Raw genomic sequence first — 23,932 nt, forward strand, 5'->3', positions numbered from 1 at the left:
GAATTTATCTCAATGGCCTGTAAGAGAAATAAGCACCCTTAGTTATTAGGAAAATACAAACTTAAAATATAATGAGACACCACTACATACCCTGATATGGTTGGCTCTGTGTCCCCACCCAAATCTCATCTTGTAGCTCCCATAATTCCCACGTGTTATGGGAGGGACCCAGTGGGAGATAACTGAATCATGGGGGTGGATCTTTCCTGTGCTATTCTTGTGATAGTGAATGAGTCACATGACATCTGAGGGCTTTAAAAATGGGAGTTTATCTGCTCAAGCTCTCTCTTTGCCTGCTGCCATCCACCTAAGATGTGACTTGCTCCTCCTTGCCTTCCGCCATGATTGTGAGGCTCCCCCAGCGACGTGGAACTGTGAGTTCTCCATTAAGCCCCTTTCCTTGGTAAATTGCACAGTCTTGGGTTTGTCTTTATCAACAGCATGAAAACAGCCTAATACAGTAAATTGGTACCAGTAGAGCGAGGCGCTGAAAAGACACCCGAAAATGTGGAAGTGACTTTGGAACTGGGTAACAGGCAGGGGTTAGAACAGTTTGGAGGGCTCAGAAGAAGACAGGAAAATGTGGGACCGTTTGGAACTTCCTTGAGACTTGTTGAATGGCTTTGCCCAAAATGTTGATAGCGATATGGATGATATAGTCCAGGCCGAGGTGGTCTCAGATGGAAATGAGGAAGTTTTTGGGAACTGGAGCAAAAGTGACTCTTGTTTATGCTTTAGCAAAGAGACTGGCAGCATCTGCCCCTGCCCTAGAGATTTGTGAAACTTTGAACTTGAGAGAGATTATTTAGGGTATCTGGTGGAATTAATTTCTTCTTCTTTTTTTTCTTTTTTTTTGAGGGGGAGTCTTGCTCTGTCACCCAGGCTGGAGTGCAGTGGCATGATTTCAGCTCACTGCAGCCTTCACCTTCAGGGTTCAAGTGATTTTCCTGCCTCAGCCTCCCAAGTAGCTGGCACTACAGGCACATGCCACCATGCCTGGCTAATTTTTGTAATTTTAGTAGAGACAGGTTTTCACTATATGGGTCAGGCTGGTCTGTAACTCCTGACCTCAGGTGATTCCACCCACCTTGGCCTCCCAAAGTGCTGGGATTACAGGCGTGAGCCACCATGCCCAGCCAGTGGAAGAAATTTCTAAGCAGCAAAGCATTCAAGAGGTTACTTGGGTTCTGTTAAAGGCATTCAGTTTTAAAAGGAACACAGAGCATAAAAGTTTGGAAAATTTGCAGCCTGACAATGTGATAAGAAAGAAAATTCCATTTTTTAAGGAGAAATTCAAGCTGGCGGCAGAAATTTGCATAATGAGAAGCCAAATGTTAGTCACCAAGACAATGAAGAAAATGTTTCCAGGGCATGTCAGAGACTTTTGTGGCAGCCCCTCCCATCACAGGCCTGTAGGTTTAGAAGGAAAAAATGGTTTTGTGAGCCGGGCCTAGGCTCCCTTTGCTGTGTGCAGTCTAGGGACTTGGTGTCTGCATCCCAGCTACTCCAGACATGACTGAAAGGGGCCAAGGTACAGCTCGAGCTGTTGCTTCAGATGGTGGAAGCCCCAAACCTTGGCAGCTTCCACATGGTGTTAAGCTTGTGGGTGCACAGAAGTCAAGAATTAAGGTTTGGGAATCTCCGCCCAGATTTCAGAGGAGGTATGGAAACACCTGGATGCCAAGGCAGAATTTTGCTGTAGGTGTTGGGCCCTCATGAAGAACCTCTGCTCAGGCAGTGCAGAAGGAAAATGTGGGGTTGGAGGCCCCACACAGAGTCCCCTTCTGGGGCACTGCCTAGTGAAGCTGTGAGAAGAGGGCCACAATTCTCTAGACCCCAGGATGGTAGATCCACTGACAGCTTGCACCATGTGCCTGGAAAAGCTGCAGACACTCAATGCCAGTCTGTGAAAGCAGCCAGTAGGTGGGCTATACCCTGCAAAGCCACAGGGGTGGAGCTGCCCAAGGCTGTGGGAGCCCACCTTTTACATCAGCGTGACCTGGATTTGACACATGGCATCAAAGGATACCATTTTGGAGCTTTAAAATTTGGCTGCCCCACTGCATTTCGGACTCGCATGAGGCCTTTGTTTTGGCCAATTTCTCCCATTTGGCATGGCTGTATTTACCCAATACCTGTACCCCTGTTGTATCTTGGAAGTAACTACCTCATTTTTGATTTTACAGGCTCATAGGTGGAAGGGACTTGCCTTGTCTCAGATGAGACTTTGGACTGTGGACTTTTGTGTTAATACTGAAACAAGTTAAGACTTTGGGGGTATGTTGGGAAGGCATGACTGGTTTTGAAATGTGAAGACATGCGATTTGGGAGGGGCCAGGGGCAGAATGATATGGTTTGGCTCTGTATCCCCACCCAAATCTCATCTTGTATCTCCCATAGTTCCCATGGGCTGTGGGAGGGACCCAGTGGGAGATGACTGAATCATGGGGGCGGGTCTTTCCTTTGCTCTTCTCGTGATAGTGAATAAGTCTCATGACATCTGATGTCTTTAAAAACAGGAGTTTGCCTATACAGACTCTCTTTGCCTGCCACCATCCACGTAAAATGTGACTAGCTCCTCCTTGCCTTCTTCCATGATTGTGGGGCCTCCCCAGCCACGTGGAACTGTGAGTTCTCCATCAAACCTCATTCCTTTGTAAATTGCCCAGTCTCGGGTTTGTCTTTATGAGCAGAGTGAAAACAGACTAATACACACCCATTAGAAGGGCTAAAAATCAAAGGATTGATAATAATGGGTGTTGATGAGGATGTAGAACAACTAAAACTCTCATATAATTGCTGGAAGGAGTGAAAAAATGGGCAATATCTACTAAAGCTAAACATGTGCCTCCCCAGTGACCTATCAGTTCTGCTCATTGGTAAATGTCCAAGAGAAATGAGTGCGTATGCCCACCAAAATCATGTTTACTAGGATGCCTCTGGCAGGGTTTTTCACAATAGTCCCCAGTGAGAAACAATTGAAATGTCCATCAACAGTAGAATAAAGTGTGCTATACTTTTACGGTGCAATGTTACTTAGCAATCAAAAGAATGAACTACTGCTAAATGTAACCATGTGAATGGAGCTCACAGACACTAGCCAAAGAAGCCAGACACAAAGGAGTATCTACTGTATGATGACATTTATATGCATATCGAGAACAGGTGGAATTTAATGGTAATAGAAGTCAAATAGTGGTAATGGGGAAGGAGGCAGTATATTGACTTCATGGAAGGGCATGAGGAAAACTTCTGAGGTGCTGGAAATGTCCATATATTGATTTGAGTTATGGGGGTGTATACATATAAAAATTAATTGAATTGCATATGCAAGATTTGTATACCTTATATATGTTGCTTTAGTAAAAAAATACATAAAAACTGACAGAACAGGTTGGGCGCGGCGGCTCATGCTTGTGATCCCAGCACTTTGGGAGGCCAAGGCAGGCTGATCATTTGTCAGGAGTTCGAGACCAGCCTGGCCATCATGGTGAAACCCCATCTTTACTAAAAATACAAAAATTAGCCAGGTATGGTGGTGTGCACCTGTAATCCCAGCTACTCGGGAGGCTGAGGCAGAATCACTTGAACCTGGGAGGCGGAAGTTGCAGTTAACCAGGATCACGCCACTGCACTCCAGCCTGGGTGACAGAGCAAGACTCTGTCTGAATTTAAAAAAAAAAAAAAAGTTATTTTCCACACCTCTTGGTAACCAATAGAAGTACACTTTGGAAATCAGTAAGGATGTAGAATATTTGAATGACATAATCTGCAGAGTTGACCTATGGGACACATGAGGAGCACTGCACCTGACTACTGAAGTCCAAGCGTTCTTTTCAAGCTCATCTTGAACATTTACAAATCTGGTTATATGTTGGTCCATAAACCAAGTCTCAGTCTCAAAGGATTAACATCTTTTAAAATTTGTGTCTATAAGGCAGTTTAAGTAGAGATCAATTTTAAATGATAGTTAGAGCATTCCATATGTTTTGAAAGTAAGGTACATTTTAAAATCACCTACAGGTCAAAGGAGACATCACATAGGTAGAAGTTAGGAAAAAATATTTTTCAATGAGTGATAATAAAAATAAATATTGAGGCCAGATGCAGTGGTTCACGCCTATAATCCCAGAACTTTGGGAGACCAAGGCGGGTGGATCACCTGAGGTCAGGAGTTCAAGACCAGCCTGGCCAACATGGTGAAATCCCGTCTCTACTAAAAATACAAAAATTAGCTGGGTGGTAGTGGCACGCACCTACTCGGGAGGCTGAGGCAGGAGAATCATTTGAATCTGGGAGGCGGAGGTTGTGGTGAGCCAAGATCGCGCCACTGCACTCCAGCCTGGAAGCAGAGTGAGACCTTGTCTCAAAACAAACGAACTACAAAAAAAGAAAGACATGTGTGAGATATAGCAAAAGACATGCTTAGAGGGAAATTTATACCCTTAAGTGCATATGTTAGAAAAGAAGAAAGGCTGGACATCAGTGAGGTAAGTACCTCAAAAAGCTAGAGAATTGATTTAATCCCTTTAGTTTTTACAACTTTTATACCTTTCCAATGCACGTGTCATAATGTATGATTAGTCCAGTTGACTTGCCCTCTTTTCCAAGGGTCTATGGGTTCCTTGGATTTAGGGATCATGTCTTCCTCTTCATATCCCTAGTGCCTATTAAAGTACCTTGTACACAGCTGATATTTGTTTGAACTGAATGGAACTCCTCATCATCAGTGTCTTGGAGCTGTTACACACCCAAGGTCTCAGACTTAAGTGTTCACAAAAGCCAGACAATTGATGAGGTGAGTGAGGCCAGCTGGGCAGGGAACAGCACACTGGAGAGGGTGTGGAAGGCTGCTATTGCTGCTTGGCACAGCTGCTGTTGTTGCTATGGGAGAGTGCTGGCCCAGTGTGGCTAGAGCTCCCTATTTGTTTACAAGAACGAGGCCAGGCGTGGTGACTCATGCCTGTAATCCCAGGACTTTTGGAGGCTGAGGCTGGAGGATTGCTTGAGCCCAGGAGTTGGAGACCAGCCTGGGCAACATGGTGAAACCTTGTCTCTACAAAAAGTACAAAAAGTAGCCGGGAATGGTGGCATGTGCCTGTAGTCCCAGGTCCTCAGGAGGCTGAGGCAGGAGGATCACTTGAGTCTAGGGTGGGGTGGGGTGGGGTTGGGGGAGGCAAGGCTGCAGTAAGCCATGTTCACACCACTGCATTCCAGCCCGGGCGACAGTGAGACCCAGTCAAAAAAGAAAAAAATTGCATTTTGATATAAAATCTCCCTTTTTGAAGTGTTGGCAACTGATGAATTCAAAACAAAACAATACATGCCAAACTAAACTACATAGCCTATGACTGCCGGTTTACAACTTCTGTTTTATTTCCTACCTTAAGAGGTGGGAATGTGTTTTACATCTAACTGTTCCAGTCAGTAGTCTCTTGAGTGGCCTCCTCCATCAGGCACACTTCTGCCTGAAGAAAAGACTCCTGACTAGGTCCTAATGGGATTTCTGGGCCCTATCTGTAAGAAGTTTGCAGGGATTTTAAAGCCTTTTTTGTAGTTGTCTGTTTACCCCAGCTGAATCAGACATGTGCTCCCAGAGAATTTTTTTCCCTCCTTTTGTTGTAACATTCTTAATGATGCATTCTGACTTTTTCACTCTGTTTTCTACACATTTGTCACCACTTCTGCTTTTGGATCTTCATGCTGGAAAATCTGAGGCTTACATGGAAGATTGATTTTTAATGCCCCTCGCGTTGTTTTTCTGCTAGAACATTTGCATGCAATTATGACATTTTAAAAATAAGAGACTATGGGGCTTGACAAAAGAATCTTCTGGGTGGATGAGCAAATGGAAAAGCCGGCCTTTAATTTTGTTAACATCCCAATTACATCGTGGTAACCCTTGTGACGATTTCTGTCCTTGTAATGCAACACCTGGTTTTTGTTCTGTGGACAAGGACCAAGCCTGGCTCACTCAGCCCTTGCTCAATCATGGAAGAGTTGATTGGAAGGCTCGTGTTTTCCACTGGCCAGCAGAGGTCACTATTTCAAAGTGGTTAGAGGAAAAGTTGTCTGCCGTCCACACCATTTCTCTTTTGTTTGGGGGAGGTTTTATTCACAGTACCGGTGGGTTATTTTTTCAGTCATACTTCTCTGTATTTTCCAAATGTTCTACACAATGAATTATTTGCATATAGTATGTTGAAAAGTGCTGATGACTTGAGTAGGCGTCTGTGTGGCTAGTTGCTTATGGAGTGACAGTAGCTACCATTTATTGAGCACTTACTATGTGCTGGACCCTGTGCTCCTCATTCTACAGGCATTATCTTTAACAGCAATCTATCCTCCAGGGTCATTGTGAGGTTACTTCAGAGGAGCCTGAGGGGAGAAGTGAAATGATTTGCCTAAGGATACACAGCTAGAGGAGACAGATTCATATACAGGGAGATATGTCTTTAAAACCAAGCTCTTAAGTTTCTTGAGAGCTGTATTTTTTTTCCCCCAAAGAAGAACTATTTTAGCAGCTTGAAGCAGCAATCGCCAAAAATGTATGAGGGGAGTATGTATTTTTGAAGCAAAATCTTAGAACTTGACATTTTTTCTTTTTTCAAAATTCAGCTCACTATCGGCTTGAAGAAGCTAGATGTTGCTTCTTGGTCTTCTCTGAAAATGGAACCTGGGGTGTTCTGTCAGGCTTTGCTCCTTCTCCAGATGAAAACAAATATTAGGAGTGCATTGTCTCAAAAAATGTCCTGAGCTTAAGACCTCTTTAGTGAATAGAGTTTACTAAGAGATTTATTATTTCAGTTTACAAGGCCAACTGAAAACCTCCTAACTTGAAAAGATGTAGACTGTTTGTGAATGAAAAGATAAATCTGTTTTAGTGGACTTTTATTTGTGTTTTAAAATTAACCACCAGGATTTTCCATAAAGCTGGGGAGTTAAGAGAAGACAGTTGTGTTCATCACTGGACAATGAGTGGTCAATTTGACCCTCCTCTTCTCACTGAGGAGGTGATGTGAGAATAGTAAGAAAAGGCCTTGGCTGGGCACAGTGGCTCATGCCTGTAATCCCAGCACTTTGGGAGGCTGAGGTGGGCAGATCACGAGGTCAGGAGTTTGAGACCAGCCTGACCAACATGGTGAAACCCTGTCTCTATTAAAATACAAAAATTAGCTGGGTGTGGTGGTGGGCGCCTGTAATCCCAGCTACCTGGGAGGCTGAGGCAGGAGAATTGCTTGAAACTGGGAGGAGGAGGTTGCAGTGAGCCGAGATCACACCACTGCACTCCAGCCTGGGTGACAAAGTGAAACTCCATCTCAAAAGAAGAAAAAAAAAAGAACAGGGTTTATTTTTGGGGGGCTGCCACAAAAGGACATCAGATTCTGGAGTCTTACAAACTTGTCTGGTGTACTGCACTCCATTATTCCTATTTCAAAATGTTTAATGTTTTGTGGTTGTTATTAATGATATCATGACTATCAGAATAGAAAACCCTATTGCCTTTTAGATCTTCTTAGTTAACTGATAAGAAGAAGCTGGCTTATCTTTGTTGTCAGCAAATATTTAGCAAGTTTTCACAGAGATAGCAAGTGGCTCCAATAGTAATATTCGTACATGGAGCAAATGCACCTGGATTTCAATTAGAGGCAAAGTGACATAGTTAAAAGGGCACAGACTTAGCATTCATTTACTCATTCATTCAATCATTCATGTGTATGCTAGGCCTAGCGTGCTAGGCAGTATTGTGGGTGCTGGGAACACAGTAGCCAACAACACAAATGAGCTTACCCTTCTAATGGGTGGAGAGAGAATGAATATAAACAAATGCCATGTGGTGGTGAGTGCGCTGAGGAACAAGTAGACAGTAGATAGTGGAATGGCTTTCCTTTTTATTTGTATTTTTATTTTTTTGAGACAGGGTCTCACTCTGTTGCCCAGGCTGGAGTGCAGTGGTGTGATCACGGCGTGATCCTAGCTCACTGCAACCTCAATCTTCTGGGCTCAGGCGGTCCTCCTGCTTCAGCCTCTTGAATAGCTGGGACTACAGTCACATGCCACTACACCTGGATAATTTTTTGTAGAGACGAAGTCTCACCATGTTGCCCAGGCTGTTCTCAAATTCCTGGGCTCAGGTGCTCCTCTCACCTTGGCCCAGGGTGAGCAGCAGACAGATTTGGTCTGTTTTGAAGGAAGAGGTGACAAGCACTGCTGGTGGAATGGTTGTGGAGTGTGAAAGAGAAAGTCACTAGTATTGACTCTAAGGTTTTTGTCCTGAGCAGCTGGTAGAATGGAATTGCCATTTAGTGAGATGGGGGACGCAAGATGGGTTAGTTATGTCTGGCTGCATGTAAGTGAAGACTCAGAATAATGGCGATTTAAGTAACACAGTTATTTATTTATTTTTTTTCTCACATAAAAGAAGAACCAGAAACAGGCTGTCCAATCAGCTATGGTGACTCCCTGAAGTTATCAGGGATTCAGGCTCGTTCTAGCTCTCCACGTAGCCAGCCCCAAGGTGTGGTCCTGACTCTTGTGGTCCCACATGGTTCCTGGAACCACAGCCCTCATGCCTTCCTTCCAGGCAACAGGAAGAAGGAAGGGGAGGGAAAATAGCATCCTCCCTCCCTTTTAGGAACACTTCCTGAAAGTGCACATACTTAATGCTTAGCATCTCATTGGCCAAAGTGGTCACATGGCCACATCTGGTTGCAAGGAAGTCTAGGAAATGTCTTTTAGAGGTTGATTGTAACCCATTAATAAAATTGGGGTTCTGTTACTAGAGAAAAATGAAAGGATGAATATAAAGGTAGGTTTCCAGCTGTCCCTGAGAGTTGGGTTTCAGAAATAATGAGTTCTAGTCTTATCTCTGGCACTATCTAGCTCTGTAAACTTCAGCTAAGATTTCACATCACTTATCTATTTCGACTGAAAAATCAAAGAATTGGACTGAATGATCATTTGAAGTTCCCTTCTAACTGTAACATTGCATGAGTGTTTGAATTTGGGATACAGTAAGTATGGTTTCATAAAAGAGATAAAATGTCTTTGAAGAGTGGATTATGCAAGATGTCTATTAAATGTCTTAAAACCGATTTTTGTAATTGAAAAATTCATTTCAAACTTATTCATGCATACAATTCCACTCCTCTATTTATTAAAATGCTTTCTGGATATAGGTCTAGATGACTTTAATATGTGCCTGGAAAACAGCATAGGAATTATGTAATACTAGTGTGTACTGGATGAGTCTTCTGTTTATTTTATAAGAAACATTTTAAGTAAAAATCTACATAAACAACTATTCTGTTCCTTACTCCATGTATGCATTTGGTTCAGCCTCATTTACCAACTTGTTGATCTGTCAAATCAATTTTGTACACGGGTTCATATCCACAAACTACTGAACATCTTCCACACACATATAAAGTCCCTGCTTTCAAGGGGTCTGCAGTTTATTAGTGGGAATACAGTAAATGCACAAACGGGTAAGTAACACAGCAGAGAATAAGTGCTCTGAGAAGGGCTGTGACTCCAGAGTTCATAGGAAGGAGTTATGGCGAAGGCTTTGTGCTTTTGCTGTTTGTTTGGGAGGGGAAGCCTTATGTGGAGAAGGGGCCATTTGGAGATCTGGGTGGGCTGGGGTGGGAGTGGTCAGCCAGGAAGGCATTCTAGGGGAAAGGAGAGGAAGGGACAGGTGACAGAGAATGGTCCAGATCAGCTAGAGATGAGGTGTGGTAGTGTGGTGGAAAGATGGTGGTATTTAGAGTCAAGCCTGACTCTGCCACTTGCTGGTTCTGAGGTCTTGAGCAAGTCACTTAGCCTCTTTGGGATCTCACTTCCACGTCTGTAATAGGAAACAATACTACCCTGTTCATAGGACTGTCCTGTGTATGGCTGTGTGTACACAGCATTGTCTGCATTAATGTATGGAAAAGCACCTGCCACAGGGCCTGGGACTGTGTGCTTCCATAAGTAACAGGCCCTTCCTCACATATCCATAGCTAATATTGTCCCTTATAATTGTTTAAGCTATTAGATCTTATTGTCCTCATTAGCAGCATTTGACATGCATATTATAGTAAGTCTGATTCTGTTTCTCTGTAAAGACAGTGATGAGCTGAGAGCCAATGAAAGTTTCTCTAGAAAAGCCATTGCAATGATGAGCATGAGGAAGAGATATAGCTTAATGACTTGGTAATGGTGACGTTGACTTTGCTTCTGGAAACCACCACTGAGGACTAAGAATGCCTTGGGCCTCCCAGGGGAAGTTCCAAACCCTAAAACTGCCATTTTTCTAGATGCCCAGCCATTGCTTCCCTTCACTCTCATCACCCAGGTGTATTGAGTTTGCCTCCTAAATAAAGCTGTGTCCCAGTCACTTCTCCCGTAGTCCAGGCTCCTCATCTTTGGGATTTCTGACTGTGCATTCAGCTCCCACTCTTGCCTCTTTCTCAGCTCATTTCCCACATGACACTGGGATGCTACTTTCTTTTTCTTTTCTTTTTTTTTGTTTTTGAGACAAGGTCTCGCTCTGCTGCCCAGGCTGAAGTGCAGTGGCACAATCATGGCTCACAGCAGCTTTGACTTCCTGGGCTCCAGCAATCCTCCCACCTCAGCATCCCAAGTGGCTGAGACCACAGGTGTGTGTCACCACACCTGGCTAGCTTTTTAAATTTTTTGTAGAGACAGGGTTTCACCATGTTGCTCAGGCTGGTCTCGAACTCCAGAGCTCAAGTAATCCTCCCGTCTGGGCCTCCCAAAGTGGTAGGATTACAGGTGTGAGCCACTGCACCTGGCCTATTTTCTTTTTCTTTCTTTCTTTCTTTCTTTTTTTTTTTTTTAAGAGATGAGGTCTTGTCCTGTCACCCAGGCTGGAGTACAGTAGTAGGATCAGAGCTTATTTACTGTAGCCTTGAACTCCTGGGCTAAAGAAATGGTTCTACCTCAGCCTTCCGACTAGCTGGGACTATGGGTGCATGCCACCACACCTGGCTACATTTTTTCATCTTTTTTTGAGACAGAGTCTCACTATGTTGCCCAGGCTGGTCTTGAACTGCTGGTCTTAAGTGACCCTCCTGCCTCGGCCTCCCGAGTAGCTAAGATTACAGGCATTGGTCACCATACCTGGCTTGGAATGCTATTTTCAGAACAGATCTGATTGTCAGTCTCCAGGTAAAATCTTTCATTCCTTTAGCATCCAGCCCTTGCCCTTCCTCAGTCTCATCTGATGCCCTCCTGCCCTTCACTCTTGGCTCCAGTCACACTGCCCTTCTTTTGCTGCCTGGAAGGGATCTTAGTTCCTTTAGTTTCAGAGCTTTTGGACATAGTCCTCTATCTAGCTGGAAAGCTTTCCCTCAATGCCACAACCAGTAACTTCTCCTCGTACAGTCTAGTTTACTTTTTACATATTTATTTATTTGTTTATTTTTGAGACAGAGTCTCGCTCTATCACCCAGGCCAGAGTGCAGTGGCATGATCTCGGCTCACTGCAACCTCTGCTGCCCGGGTTCAAGTGATTCTCCTGCTTCAGCCTCCCTAGTAGCTGGTACTACAGGCACCCGTCACCATGCCCGGCTGATTTTTTTGTATTTTTGGTAGAGATGGAGTTTTGCCATGTTGGCTCGCCTGGTCTGGAACTCCTGACCTCAGGTGATCTGCTCACCTTGGCCTCCCAAAGTGCTGGGATTACAGGTGTGAGCCACCGCGCCCGGCTGTAGAGTCTAGTTTAATGATCACCTCCACAGGAAAGCCTTCCTGGACCCCGTAGATGGGGTCAGGCCCCCAATTCTCTTCCTCATTTTCTGCCCTCTCATAGCATGGAGGATTCTCCCTTAGGGTCTTATCATTTGTGATGATGCATTCATTTGTATGATTAGTTGAATACTCTGTGTCCACAGAGAAGCTCCATGAATCTCTGGCACCTAGGACAGTGCCAGGTACATTGTAGGCATTCAACCAATAGTGTTGGATGAGAATAGAGACTGCTGGGATACAGACCTTGGTGCCTCCTCCTTGCATTCTTAGCCATTGTGTTTTGACCTCTCTGAATGAGGTTTTGAAGGGCCTGCACCTCCTTCAATAAGTCCTTCATCTGCTTTATTAACATGCATTTATTCAATCGTCATTCGCTGAGTGTGCATGGGCACCAGGCATGGGCTCGGTCCTGAGGCCACTGTGACAAAGAATTCCTGCCCCCAAGGAACTCCCCAGCATTCAGAAGGCTTGGAGCTAGGAGAGCCACATGGTTGGATGGGTGATTTAGGAAGATCGCTCTGGCTGCAGGGAGAATGGACTGGAGGGGCCAGGCTGGAGGCAGGGAGACCAATGGGAAGCTGGCCTGGTGATTCAGGATGGACATGATGGGGCTTCACGAGGACCACTGCTGTGGTCGTGGAGAGCAGGTGTTGTTAGTGCAGGTGCTCGGGAGGCAGGAATCACAGCTTCAGTGTCTGAAGGGGCGGGTAGGGAGAAAGGAGCCTGGGATAACCCATTAGATCCTGGTTTGGAGGGGTCATCACTCATGTAAGAGAAAACACACGATGAGGAAGGAAGAAAGGAGGAGAAACAGGAAATGAGTCTGGAAGAACCTGGCTTCCCAAGCCGTTTAATTTTCCATTTTGAGAGCAATTCTGATTAACCTAAAGTTTCATTCAGAAGAGAGTCTACTTTTAGGAATGATCAAGTTGACTGTTTTAAATTGATTATATTCTTTTGCCAATACCACGCTGTCTTGATTACTGTAGCTTTATAGTGAGGTGTTTTTTTTTTCTTTTTCTTTTTCTTTTCTTTTTTTTTTTTTTTTTTTTTAAGACAGGCTCTTACTCTTGCCCAGGATGGACTGCAGTGGCATGATCAGGACTCATCACTGCAGCCTCAACCTCCTCAGCTCAAGCAATCTTCTTGCCTTAGCCCCAAGAGTCTGGGACTATAGGCGTAAGCCACCACACTTGGCCTATAGTGAGTTTTAAAATCAGATAGTGAGTTCTCCAACTCTGTTCTTTTTCGAAGTTGTTTTGGCTATCCTAGTTCCTTTGCCTTTCCAAATAAATTTTCCAGTTGGCTTGTTGATTACTAACAACAAAAAAATCCTGCTGGGATTTCAATTGAAGTTGTATTGAGTCTCTAGATTAATTTGGGGCAAATTGACATCCTAACAATATTGAGCTTTCCAAACTAGGAAAACAGTATACCTTTTCTTTTCATTTAGGTCTTCTTTGATTTCTTTTGTCAGTGTTTTGTGGTTTTCAGCAAATTCTGTACATATTTTGTTAGATTTATATCTAATTTTTAGTGCTATTATAAATGGTACTTTGAAAATTTTTAATTTCTAATTGTTTCTTGCTAGCATATATAAATACAATGGACTTTTAAATATTAAACTTAGATCCTGCAACCTTGATAAATTAATTGATTAGTTCTAGAAGGTTTTTTCTTTTTTATAGATCTCATGGAATTTTCTACATAGACAATTATGTCCCTTGCCAATAGGGAGTTTTGTTTCTTCCTTTTCAGCCTATATGCCTTTTATTCTTGTGGTTTTTTTTCTTGCCTTACTGCACTTTCTAGGACTTCAGTATGTTATTGAATAGGAATAGTGAAAGCATGAATCTTTACCTTGTTCCTGATCTTACGGAATTTAGTCTTTACACTAAGTGTGGTGGCAAATATGTGATGTTAGCTATAGGTTTTCAAGGTTGGGGGGGGTTGTTTTTGTTTTGTGTTGTTGTTGTTAGATATTCTTTATCTAGTTAAGAAAGTTTTCTTGCATTCCTAGTTTAAATTGGTTCTTATTTTCTAATCATATGAATTTTTATCTAAAACATCCTTAGGGGACTTTTGTGACCGTGTTCTCTTGTTCTGTACTGGGATTCTTCAGGGTTTTGTTTTGTTTTGTTTTTAAAAGAGCATCTTCAGGTTATAAGATGAACACCAGAAATTGTAGGAGAAGTAACCGGGATATTTCATTAATCATCATCATCATCTTCTCTCATTTTGATTTTACTTTTTCTACCTTTGCATTGAGTCTCTATGGAAGCTCCAGTGGGTCAGGTATTGTCATCTTTACTTGGCAGGTTCAGTGTTCAGAATTCAAGTGTGGTGACTTGTCATCCCTCAGCTTGATAGCACCAGAGTTACAACCATTATAGATGCCATTCTATGGGCTGTTCCCAGTGAATGCCCCCAAAGTGCAATGAAGGAAGCCTAGCTTTGGACTCAGGCAGATACTCTTTTTTATTTTCATTAAATTAATTGTTTTGTAGTTGCAGTAAAGTTCATATAACATAAAATTAGCCATTTGAAAGTGAACAATTAGGCCAGGCGTGGTGGCTCATGCATGTAATCCTGGCACTTTGGGAGGCTGAGGCAGGGGGATTTCTTGAACTCAGGAGTTCAAGACAAGCCTGGGCAACATACTGAGACCCCATCTCTAAAAAAATACAATAAAAATGAACAATTGAGAAGCATTTAATGTATTCACAATGTTGCACAACCATCACCTCTATCAAGTTCCCCCAAATTTGTCTTACTCCAAAAAGCAAACCATACCCATTGAGCAGATACATTGACCCCTTACCCTAGACCCTCGCAACCACCAACCTGTTTTCTGTCTCTATGGATTCTGGATATTTCATATAAATGGAATCATACAATATGTGACCTTTGTGTCTAGCTTATTTCACTTAGCATGTTTTTGAGGTTTATCCACATTGCAGCATCTATCAGTACTTCATTCCTTTTTTTTTTTTTTTTTTGAGACAGAGTCTTGCTCTGTTACCCAGGCTGGAGTGCAGTGGCACTATATCAGCTCACTGCAACCTTCGCCTCCTGGGTTCAAGTGATTCTCTTGCCTCCACTTCCTGAGTAGTTGGGATTACAGGTGCCTGCCACCACGCCCAGCTAATATTTGTATTTTTAGTAGAGACGGAGTTTTGCTATGTTGGCCAGGCTTCTCTTGAACTCCTGACCTCAGGTGATCCACCCACCTCAGCCTCCCAAAGTGCTGGGATTACAGGTGTGAGCCACTGTGCCCAGCCTACTTCATTCCTTTTTATGGCTGAATACTATTCCACTGTATGTATATACCACAATTTATTTGACTGTTCATCTGTTGATGAACATTTAGGTTTCCACCTTTTGGCTATTACACATAAAGCTGCTATGTACATGCATGTACATGTATTTGTTTGACTACCTGTTTTCAGTTTTATATATCTAGGAGTGGAATTGCTGGGTCATATTATAGTTTTATCTTTAACTTTTTGAGGAATTGCCAAACTGTTTTCCAAAGTGGCTGAACCAGCCAGGTGTGGTCGCTCACGCCTGTAATCCCAGCACTTTGGGAGTCCAAGGGGGTGGATCACCTGCGTTCAGGAGTTTGAGACCAGCAGGGCCAATATGGTGAAACCCCATCTCTACTAAAAAATACAAAGTGGCTGAACCATTTTACATTTCCACCAGCAATATTTGAGGGTTCCAATTTCTTCACACCCTCATCCACACTCATTTTTTTTTAATGATTCCTCATCATTCAACTTGAGACATTCTTTTTTATTCAATTATATCATCCTATTGGATGTGAAGTGATATTTTATTGTGTTTTGTTTTTATTTATTTTAAAAATTAAAAAAAAATTGTGGAGATAGGGTCTCACTATGTTGCCCAGGCTAGAGTGCAGTGGCTATTCACAGACGTGATCATCAGCACTGCAGTCTTGAACTCCTGGCCTCACACAATCTTCCTACCTCAGCTTCTCTAGTAGCTCATTCTGGTTCTGATTTGCACTTTCCTAATGACTAATAATGTTGAGTGTCTTTTCATGTGCTTGGCCACTTGTATATCTTCTTTGAAGAAACGTCTATTCAACTCCTTTGACTATTTTTTGGTTGGATTGTGTTTTTGTTTTTGAGTTATGTGAGTTCTATGTATATTCTGGAGGCTAGACCCTTATCAGATATATGATTTGCCTATATTTTCTCCCATTCTGTAGGTTGTCTCTTCAGTATTTTGATAATGTTCTTTGATGTACAAAAGTTTTAAATTTTGATGAAGCCTAATTTATTTTTTATTTTATTGCTCGCGTTTTTGGTATTGTATCAAAGGTCCAGGGTGGTGTGGTGGCTCATGACTGTAATCCCAGCACTTTGAGAGGCCAAGACGGGAAGATCACTTGAGCCCAGGAGTTCATGGCCAACCTGGGCAATATAGTGAGACTTTGTCTCTACAACAAATTTAAAAACTTTGCCGAGCATGGTTGCACACACCTGTTGTCCCACCTACTTGAGAGTGTGTGGTCCCACCTACTTGAGAGGAGGATCCCTTGAACTCAGGAGGTTGAGGCTGCAGTGAGCCCTGATTGCACCACTGTGTTGCAGCAGAGAGAGACTGTAAAAAAAAAAAAAAAAAAAAAAAATTCCACTGCCAACTCCAAGATCAAGAAAATTTACTCCTAAAAATTATTTTTTTGGAAAGGTTTACCTCTGTGTTTTCTTCTAAGCATTTCATGGTTTTAGCTGTTACATTTAGGTCATTGGTCCATTGTGAATTACTTTTTGAATAAGATGTGAGATGGGATCCAACTTCATTCTTCTGCAGGTGGATATCCAGTTGTCCCAATACCATTTGTGGAAGAGACGATTCTTTCCTCAATGAGTGGCCTTGGCATTCTTATTGAAAATCAATTGGCCGTAGATGTATGGGAGGCAGACGCTCTTGACTGTGGGAACTTTGGGAGGTCACTTAATTTTGAACTTTTATCTTCTCACCTGTAAAATAGGGATGATAACCTCTTTATCCCAGAGCTGTCAGGATTAAGTGAGATCACATATGGAGAGTGTCAACCATGGTACATGGTAGGTTCCCCATTGAATGTTAATTCTTCCCTTGCTGCAAGAAACAGAGGCAGGGGTAAGCAGTGTAACATCTACCACCTCTCTTCCTTCTCCTTCCTCATGTCTCCTGGACACGGGACACCTTAGAGACAGAAATGTCTATTTTTACCTCAACCATTTGCTGAGTGAATGCTTACACCCCTGAACAAAGACAGTGAGGCGAGAGGTCTTGATAGGGTGGGGAAGCTCTTAGCTAGAAATGTAGGCAAGCAAATGAATTAGTGGTGAGTCTTTAATAATTCAATCAGCATTCAGTAAACATTTACCTACTTTGTGCAAGAATCTCCTCTAGGTTCTGAAGATAGAAAGGCAAAAGGCTGCCCCTGACCTCACAGAGGTCTCATTCTAGAGGTGGTTGGTGGGGGGGACAGGCTGTTACATAGGCAGTTACAAAACTGTAAGAAGTTCTCAGAATAAAGCAGAGCATTGTGAGAGTGTGCAGAGAGAAAATAGCTATAGCCCCCTCGAGGATTCAGGGAAGGCTTGTGGGAAAGGACACTTGGGCTGGGTATTCATAGGAATAGGAAGTATTATAGGAATAGGAAGTATAGGTATACTAAGAATACCTAAGTATTCCTATAGGTATTCATAGTAAGAAGCAGGCAAGGTGAATAAGGGGAGAAAGTATTAGCAAAGGATATACAGAGCTATGAAGGCATGAATATATGTTCCTGATTCTAGGAGATGAAAACTATTCCAAGGTGCTTGGAACATAGGGTAGGGGTGGGAGCAGGGTAAGAAAATGGTTTGATTTTATTTAGCTGGCAATTGGGAGCTATGAGATTTAAACAGGGAAGTGCCATGGTAAGATCTACATTTTTATTTATTTACTTATTTATTTGAGACAAGGTCTCTCTCTGTCACTTAGCCTGGAGTACAGTGGTATGATCATAGCTCACTGCAGTCTCAAACTCCTAGACTCAAGGGATCCTCCATCTCAGCTTCTTGATTAGCTGATATTACAGGTGCAGGCCACCATGCCTGACTATTTTTTATTTTATTTTTTTATAGAGACAAGGTCTTGCTATGTTGCCCAGTCTGGTCTCCAACTCCTGGCCTCAAGTGATCCTCCTGTCTTGGCCTCCCAAAGTACTGTGATTACAAGTGTGAGCCACTGTGCCCAGCCAGATCTATACTTCAGAGACCGATAAGGAGACCAGTGTGGAAAATCACTAATTGGGAGGAGGATGAGAATGGAGGCAAGAACTTGGAAGAAATGTAGTAGTGAGGATGGAGAGGAGGAGGAGTGTTAGTTGAATTTATGACAAGTCAGATATAGGAGTATGGGAGCGGAGGGGCTGAGGATGACTCAGATTTCTGAATTGGGTGAGTTGACCATGGGGCTGTTCACCCAGGTAGGGACACAGGAGTGAGGAGCAACGTCAGAGATGAAAAAATGATGTTCAGTTTTGCAGATGGATCCTGATAGAGATATCCGGTAGACAGACTGTCTGTGGGACTGGGAGGGCAGAAGAGAGTGTGAGTTGTAACATGGGTTAGTGTAAAAAGTAGACATTACTGTCTACTAGCCTGCTAAAGTGAGAAGCAGTTTACTTTGCTTCACTTTATTTTGTTTTTGACAATTGAAATACTGAGTTTTACTTGAATACCAAAATTATAAAGGAAAAAAATGCAGCACATAATCCCACTGCTCAAATAACCCCTATTGAAAGAAAGGGAGGGGCTGGGCACGGTGGTTCACGCCTGTAATCCCAGCACTTTGGGAGGCCAAGGTGGGTGGATCACAAGGTCAGGAGTTCGAGACCAGCCTTGCCAATATGGTGAAACCCTGTCTCTACTAAAAATACAAAAATTAGCTGGGCATGGTGGTGCCCGCCTGTAGTCCCAGCTGCTCCGGAGGCTGAGGCAGAAGAATCACTTGAATCCGGGAGGCAAAGTTTGCAGTGAGCTGAGATTGAGCCACTGCACTCTAGCCTGGGCAACAGAATGAGACTGTCTCAAAAAAGAAAAAAAAAAAAAAGAGGGAGGATAATATATACTTAGAAAATACAAATCGGTTCAGACAAGTATAAAACTGAAAAGTGCAGGCCTTCCCTCAATCCTCTATCCCCTTAACCACTGTTAACAGTTTCTTGTGTTTCCTTTGAGGAAAAATAAAAGCATATACCTACTAGATTCTGAATATCCCCAAAGGGGTCCTGCCATCTACAGTGTTGAAGAGGTCTGTTTTATTGAGCATATTAAACTTCTCATCACTTTGCCAGCCTTCGCAAACCCACCTATTTTGGTGAGGAGGACCTGTGAGTTCACTGAGGGAAAGGGGAGGGGGCGGGTTCTGTGTTTCTGTGTTGCTAGCTCAGGTATAGGGGCTGGCCCAGGGTGAGTGCTCAAAAGAATAATGGAAAGAGCTGTTTCTTCATTTGGAAATTTGGAGGGCCTTTGCTTTCAGGTCCAGTTGGTTAAGTGACTCATTCAGCAAATGTTTTCAGAGTCCCAACTAAATGTGCAGGGCAGTGCTTGTTGTGTGTGTGTGGCGGGGGTGGGGGTGGAGGGAGGGCAGAGGACTTGGATCCTGGCCTTACTGAAGAGAAGAGCAGAACTAGAAAGGCCAGAGGTCTTCCAACTTCATGCCTTTGGAGGGGGAAGCTGAGGTCCAGAGTGAAGTTACCATTCGTCTAGAATGGCTTGTTGGCAGCAGAACTAGCTGGGACTCCACAAGAGTGTGTGGAGGTGGGGGGAGGGGTGCTGGCACTGAGTGAGGCACAACCCTTGGCCTGTATGTTATGGGCATGGTTGATTTACACCCTCTGCCTGTGAGCAGCAGAGTGGTTGGTACTGGAGGAAGAGCATCACCTGGAGTCAGGAAGCCTGGATTCCCCGGCTCTGCCACCCCCCACCACATTGACACAGGCCAGTCACATCCCTTCTCCTCTGAATGGAGGGTGGGTCTAACTAAAACCTCAAAGTCTTTCTTACTATTATTACTCTAATTGTTAGATACTATTTTAAACACATTATAAGAAATCCAATTTTATGATTTTGAAATTCTAAAATTCTGGTTTTCCAGGATTCTGAGGATGCTGCCTGGGGTCAGTTATTCTGTGCAGAGTCCTGTGCTATGAAGTTGACATGTTGTGTAGTCCAGAGGGGCGCCATATACATTTTTCAGTTTGAGACCAAGGCCAAAGGGACCAGACTTCAAAGGAGTTTGAAACCAGTCAGGACCCTTGGAGCCAGCCCAGACCACCAGCAAACAGTGCACAGGAGGCACCTAGGTGAAATGGAGAAACCATTTCAGGGCTTGGCTGGATCCTTCGGTAGCCATGGCAGGTAGACCAGGCCTAGGCGAACACTCCCATTTCACACGGGAGGACTCAGGCTCAGAGCGGGGAACTGAGCCATTGCTTCCAGGTGCTGTGAAGCCTTACTGTTCTTTGTCCCATGCTCTTCCTACACGTTGGGCAGGGCCCCCCGAGACACTGCTTGCTGTCTGTGGGGGGATCCCAGAAGGCAGGGCAACAGGATGTACCCCTAGAGTGGGTCTCAATCCCCAGATCTGTAAGGATATCCTGGGAGCTCGAAAGCCTAAGCGCTGGGGGCCTCTTCCCCCAGACTCAATTGGAATATTTCCTAGTTGGGATCAGGCATCATTTTTTATCTTTAACTTCAGAGTCTGACACCTTTTACCCTGGACTCTTTCCAGCGGAAAAACACAAAAACAAACTTAAGAAAGTGGGCTGAGAGGCCTGGGTTTGGGTCCCAGATTTGCTGCCCACTCGCTGTGAAATCTCCACAAATTCTCCAGTGAGCGGGTTGGATTCTGCAAGAAAACTTTTCAAGCACTTTCGCATCTGTGCGCTTCGCGTTAGCAGATAGTGCCATTCCCATCTGATGGAGGAGAAAACCGACTAGGAGAAGGGAGGATCCTGTCCGGGGCTAGTGGAGAGGCGGGCAGGGAGCCTGGTTGAGCCCGGCGCTCCTCACGCCCAGCGCACTCCGCCGACTCCCAGGCCCAGCCTCTTTCGTCGCGGCGCCGCCCCGCGGTCCTGCCCGGCTCGGCCGCCCGAGAGGCGCGGGCACCGCGGGGCTACAGCCCGCCGCAGCCTGTCAAACCCTCCGCTCAGCCCCGCGCCGGGCCCCGCCCAGACCCCCAGGGGGGATGCCCCGCCCTCGCGCCACGATTGGCCTGGGTGGCGCGGCCGCGGCCAGCCAGTGGCTGGAGCAGCTGTCGGGCAGACGCGGGCCCGCCCCCGTCCCCCGGGGAACCGCCCCGTAGGACGCGGCGGCTGCGGCGGCTGCTGGGGCTGCGGCGCCAGTGGAGGCGCGCCGAGCCGGGCGCCCAGCGATCTGCAGCTGCAGCTGCGAGGTGAGAGGGGGCGCGGCCCGCGGCCGAGGGAGGGGCGGGTGCGGGGCCCGAGATCCGAGGCTGGCGTCCCGGCGACGCTCGAACCCCGGCAGCTTGGGGATGGCGCTGGGAGTGCGGACGGGAACGGAGAGTTTGGGGCCCCTGACTGAAGGGCCGAGGCTCCGGCGCGGCCCCCATCTCACGCGCGTGTGGCAAGAGCGTGGGACGGGGTGGTAGTGCGCTGCCGAGCGTCTGACCAGTGGCAGTGTGGGTGGCGTGTACGTCTCCGGGCGTGCCTCGACGGGCGTGCGGGTGTGTGGCGGCGGCCGCGTGGGCATTGCCCACTGTGCGGGTTTGCGCGCGCGACGGGATCGATTCCTCCGCTGCGCATGGGAATGTGGGTGTCCCGGCTGCGCGTGATGGGTTCGCGTCGCTGGATTCAGCGCCCATCCTGGGACTGGCGTTTTCCCGGTTCAGGTGGTCGCGGGTGAGTCTCTGGGGGTTTCCCCCGGGCCTTTGGGTTCGAGTCCGCAGCCTCCGCGCGCAGCTCGGCCCCGGAGCCTCGACGAAGCGCGCAGCCAGTGACACAGCCGGAGCCGTCTCCGGGGCTTCGCTCGAGTTCTTCTCTGGGAATCCTCGTTGCCGCCGGCTCCCTGTTCCACTTGGGGACAGGGAAGAGGCGCGCTACCAGCTCCAGGCCTCAGTTTCACCATTCGTGGAAAGGAGGCTGGTTTCGGTGGAGGCGGATTTGGGTGGGACTTCTCGGTAATGCGCCGCGGCGCGGGGGCCTGGGGTCTTCAGCGCACCTGGGAAGGGCGAACCGCTCCTGAGTGAGGGGGCTTTTGCGTGGGATCAGGTGGGTTTGACCTCTGATTGGGCTAGGTGTGGTGGCGCTAACCTATGTTAGAGACGCGGAATCCACGGAAGGGGCAGTGACCTGCTCAAACTCGGCCCCGGGACCAGACGGGGGCCGCTTTCCGCATTCTAACACGCTGTGCTGTCTCCCCTCCCCAGGAGCCCGGCGCGACCCCCAGCCGTGCGCCCCGCCCCGGCGCCATGCATTGCGAGGTGGCTGAGGCACACTCGGACAAGAGGCCCAAGGAGGCCCCCGCTGCGCCCGGCCCCGGCCGCGGCCACGCCAGCCTCGGTGCGCACATGGCCTTCAGGGTCACCGTGAGTGGCGGCGGCTGCGCGGACAGGGGCCCGCGGGACCTGCTAGCCCGGCCTCCCGCACCGCCACCGCGCTCCCACGACCTCCTCAGGCCCCGGAGCCCCCGAGACTACGGTCCATCCAAGGCCGCTGCCGCCGGGAAGGGTGAGTCCGGCCCTGACAACGTGCCTGGCGGCTCCTGTGGAGATTCGGGCTGCCTGGCTTCGCCACCGCGTGCTCGGGAGAACTTAGTGGAACTTTCTTCTGAGTTCCTCAGTTTCTCTCTTATTGTTTGGGACTAGCTTGTCAGTCTGAAAGTATGCCTGCTTTGCGAAGCATCTAATTTAAACTCAGCCCCGTTTGGGCAAATGTGTTTGTAGAAAGCTCTCAGCTTACATAATTTTGCTTCTGTATGTTTCTGATAAAGCTTGCATAGAAACTTGTCAAAATTTTATTATATATGAGGGCGAATAGCAACACATATATTGGTGTCTGTTTCTGAGCAGCTCAAGGCATAGTTTGAAGTATTTCAATCTTCTTAACTAACAAAACCCAGAGGCCTTTAGCAAGATCTCCTTTTGGGACCTCAGTTTCCCCATCTGTCAAGTGACGAATTAATTAAACCAGATGATTTCTGGATTCCTGAGGGAAAATTTTCTGCATCAGCAATCCAGCCTGGGTCACGTCCTAACTTAAACATGACTTTTCTGTACTTGGTGCTTCGGCAGCCTAGTCTTGGATCACAAGCTCCTTGGCAAGCCCCTTCGTCCCCCAGTGAAGCTGGCCACGGGAAGGTGGAGGTCCCAGCATGGCTTATGGGCTCAAAGTCAGAGATGGTGCTGGGATTTTCAGGAACACGCTCTTCTCATCACAGTTAATTATTATTGAGTCATTATTTATGAGTTTCGTGCTGACAGATAATTAACCAGGAATTGGAGAAATTGTTAAGATGCCGTGTCCTCGTCCTCCCCGTTTTTTTCCCTTAGGGAAAACCAAGGCTTTGGGGTTTGACTATCGGCATTTGGGACCTCTTGGTTCTCTTTCCAAATGATTTTCAAGGAAGACAAAAACAGTTTGGGTTTTATGGTTATAGGCACCACTTCCTAGCATCAGCCCCACAACTCAGAAGAGGTAGGCAGCCTGCTTTTAGAGTTGAGAGCTCCTCGTGGATCAAAAACAGCCAACTCCCTGGTTCAGGGATTAGTAAAATGAAATAAACATAAGCAGTTTTTTTCTTTTTTAAAGAAAACACTCGACTTTATGAGAGAGAACTATTTCCCATCTCTTTGTTTTAGATGCCAGCCTCTTTTTCAAGGGATAGAGATAATATTTTAGAAGGACAGATACAGTGGGGAGGGGCGGGAAATGCCTGCAGAATGTTATTGCTGGAATACACACATATGAGGTCTCTTTTACCAGAGAGGAGCGCTGTGCAGCGAGACATGAGTAATGTTTGCTGCCGGGAGCTCCCTGGCTTGCCCGGCTCCATACACAATCCTCCCTTAAATAGATACCCTCCTGCAACGTTCTATGTTTAAAAACATCGTGGCTGTCATCTGAAGATCGAGTTCTCTGCAGACCTAG

General features: G+C 45.8%; 1 protein-coding gene across 2 annotated transcripts in view; it reads left to right on the forward strand.

Moving 5' to 3' along the window:
• Positions 1-21,143: 21,143 nt before the first annotated feature.
• GLIS1 (GLIS family zinc finger 1) overlaps positions 21,144-23,932 on the forward strand; it is a 237,257-nt gene continuing 234,468 nt past the window's right edge. The window contains exons 1-2 of one of the 2 annotated variants that reach the window (XM_015435637.3): positions 21,144-21,219; positions 22,213-22,513. In XM_015435637.3, the coding sequence (XP_015291123.3) occupies positions 22,255-22,513 (259 nt within the window). In that variant the 5' untranslated portion in view covers positions 21,144-21,219; positions 22,213-22,254. Of the gene's footprint in view, positions 21,220-21,506; positions 21,686-22,212; positions 22,514-23,932 lie in introns of those variants that run through there. The other variant, XM_065522273.1, reaches the window with a different exon arrangement.

Source organism: Macaca fascicularis, chromosome 1, assembly GCF_037993035.2.
Source record: "Macaca fascicularis isolate 582-1 chromosome 1, T2T-MFA8v1.1".
Classification (NCBI taxonomy): Eukaryota; Metazoa; Chordata; class Mammalia; order Primates; family Cercopithecidae; genus Macaca; species Macaca fascicularis.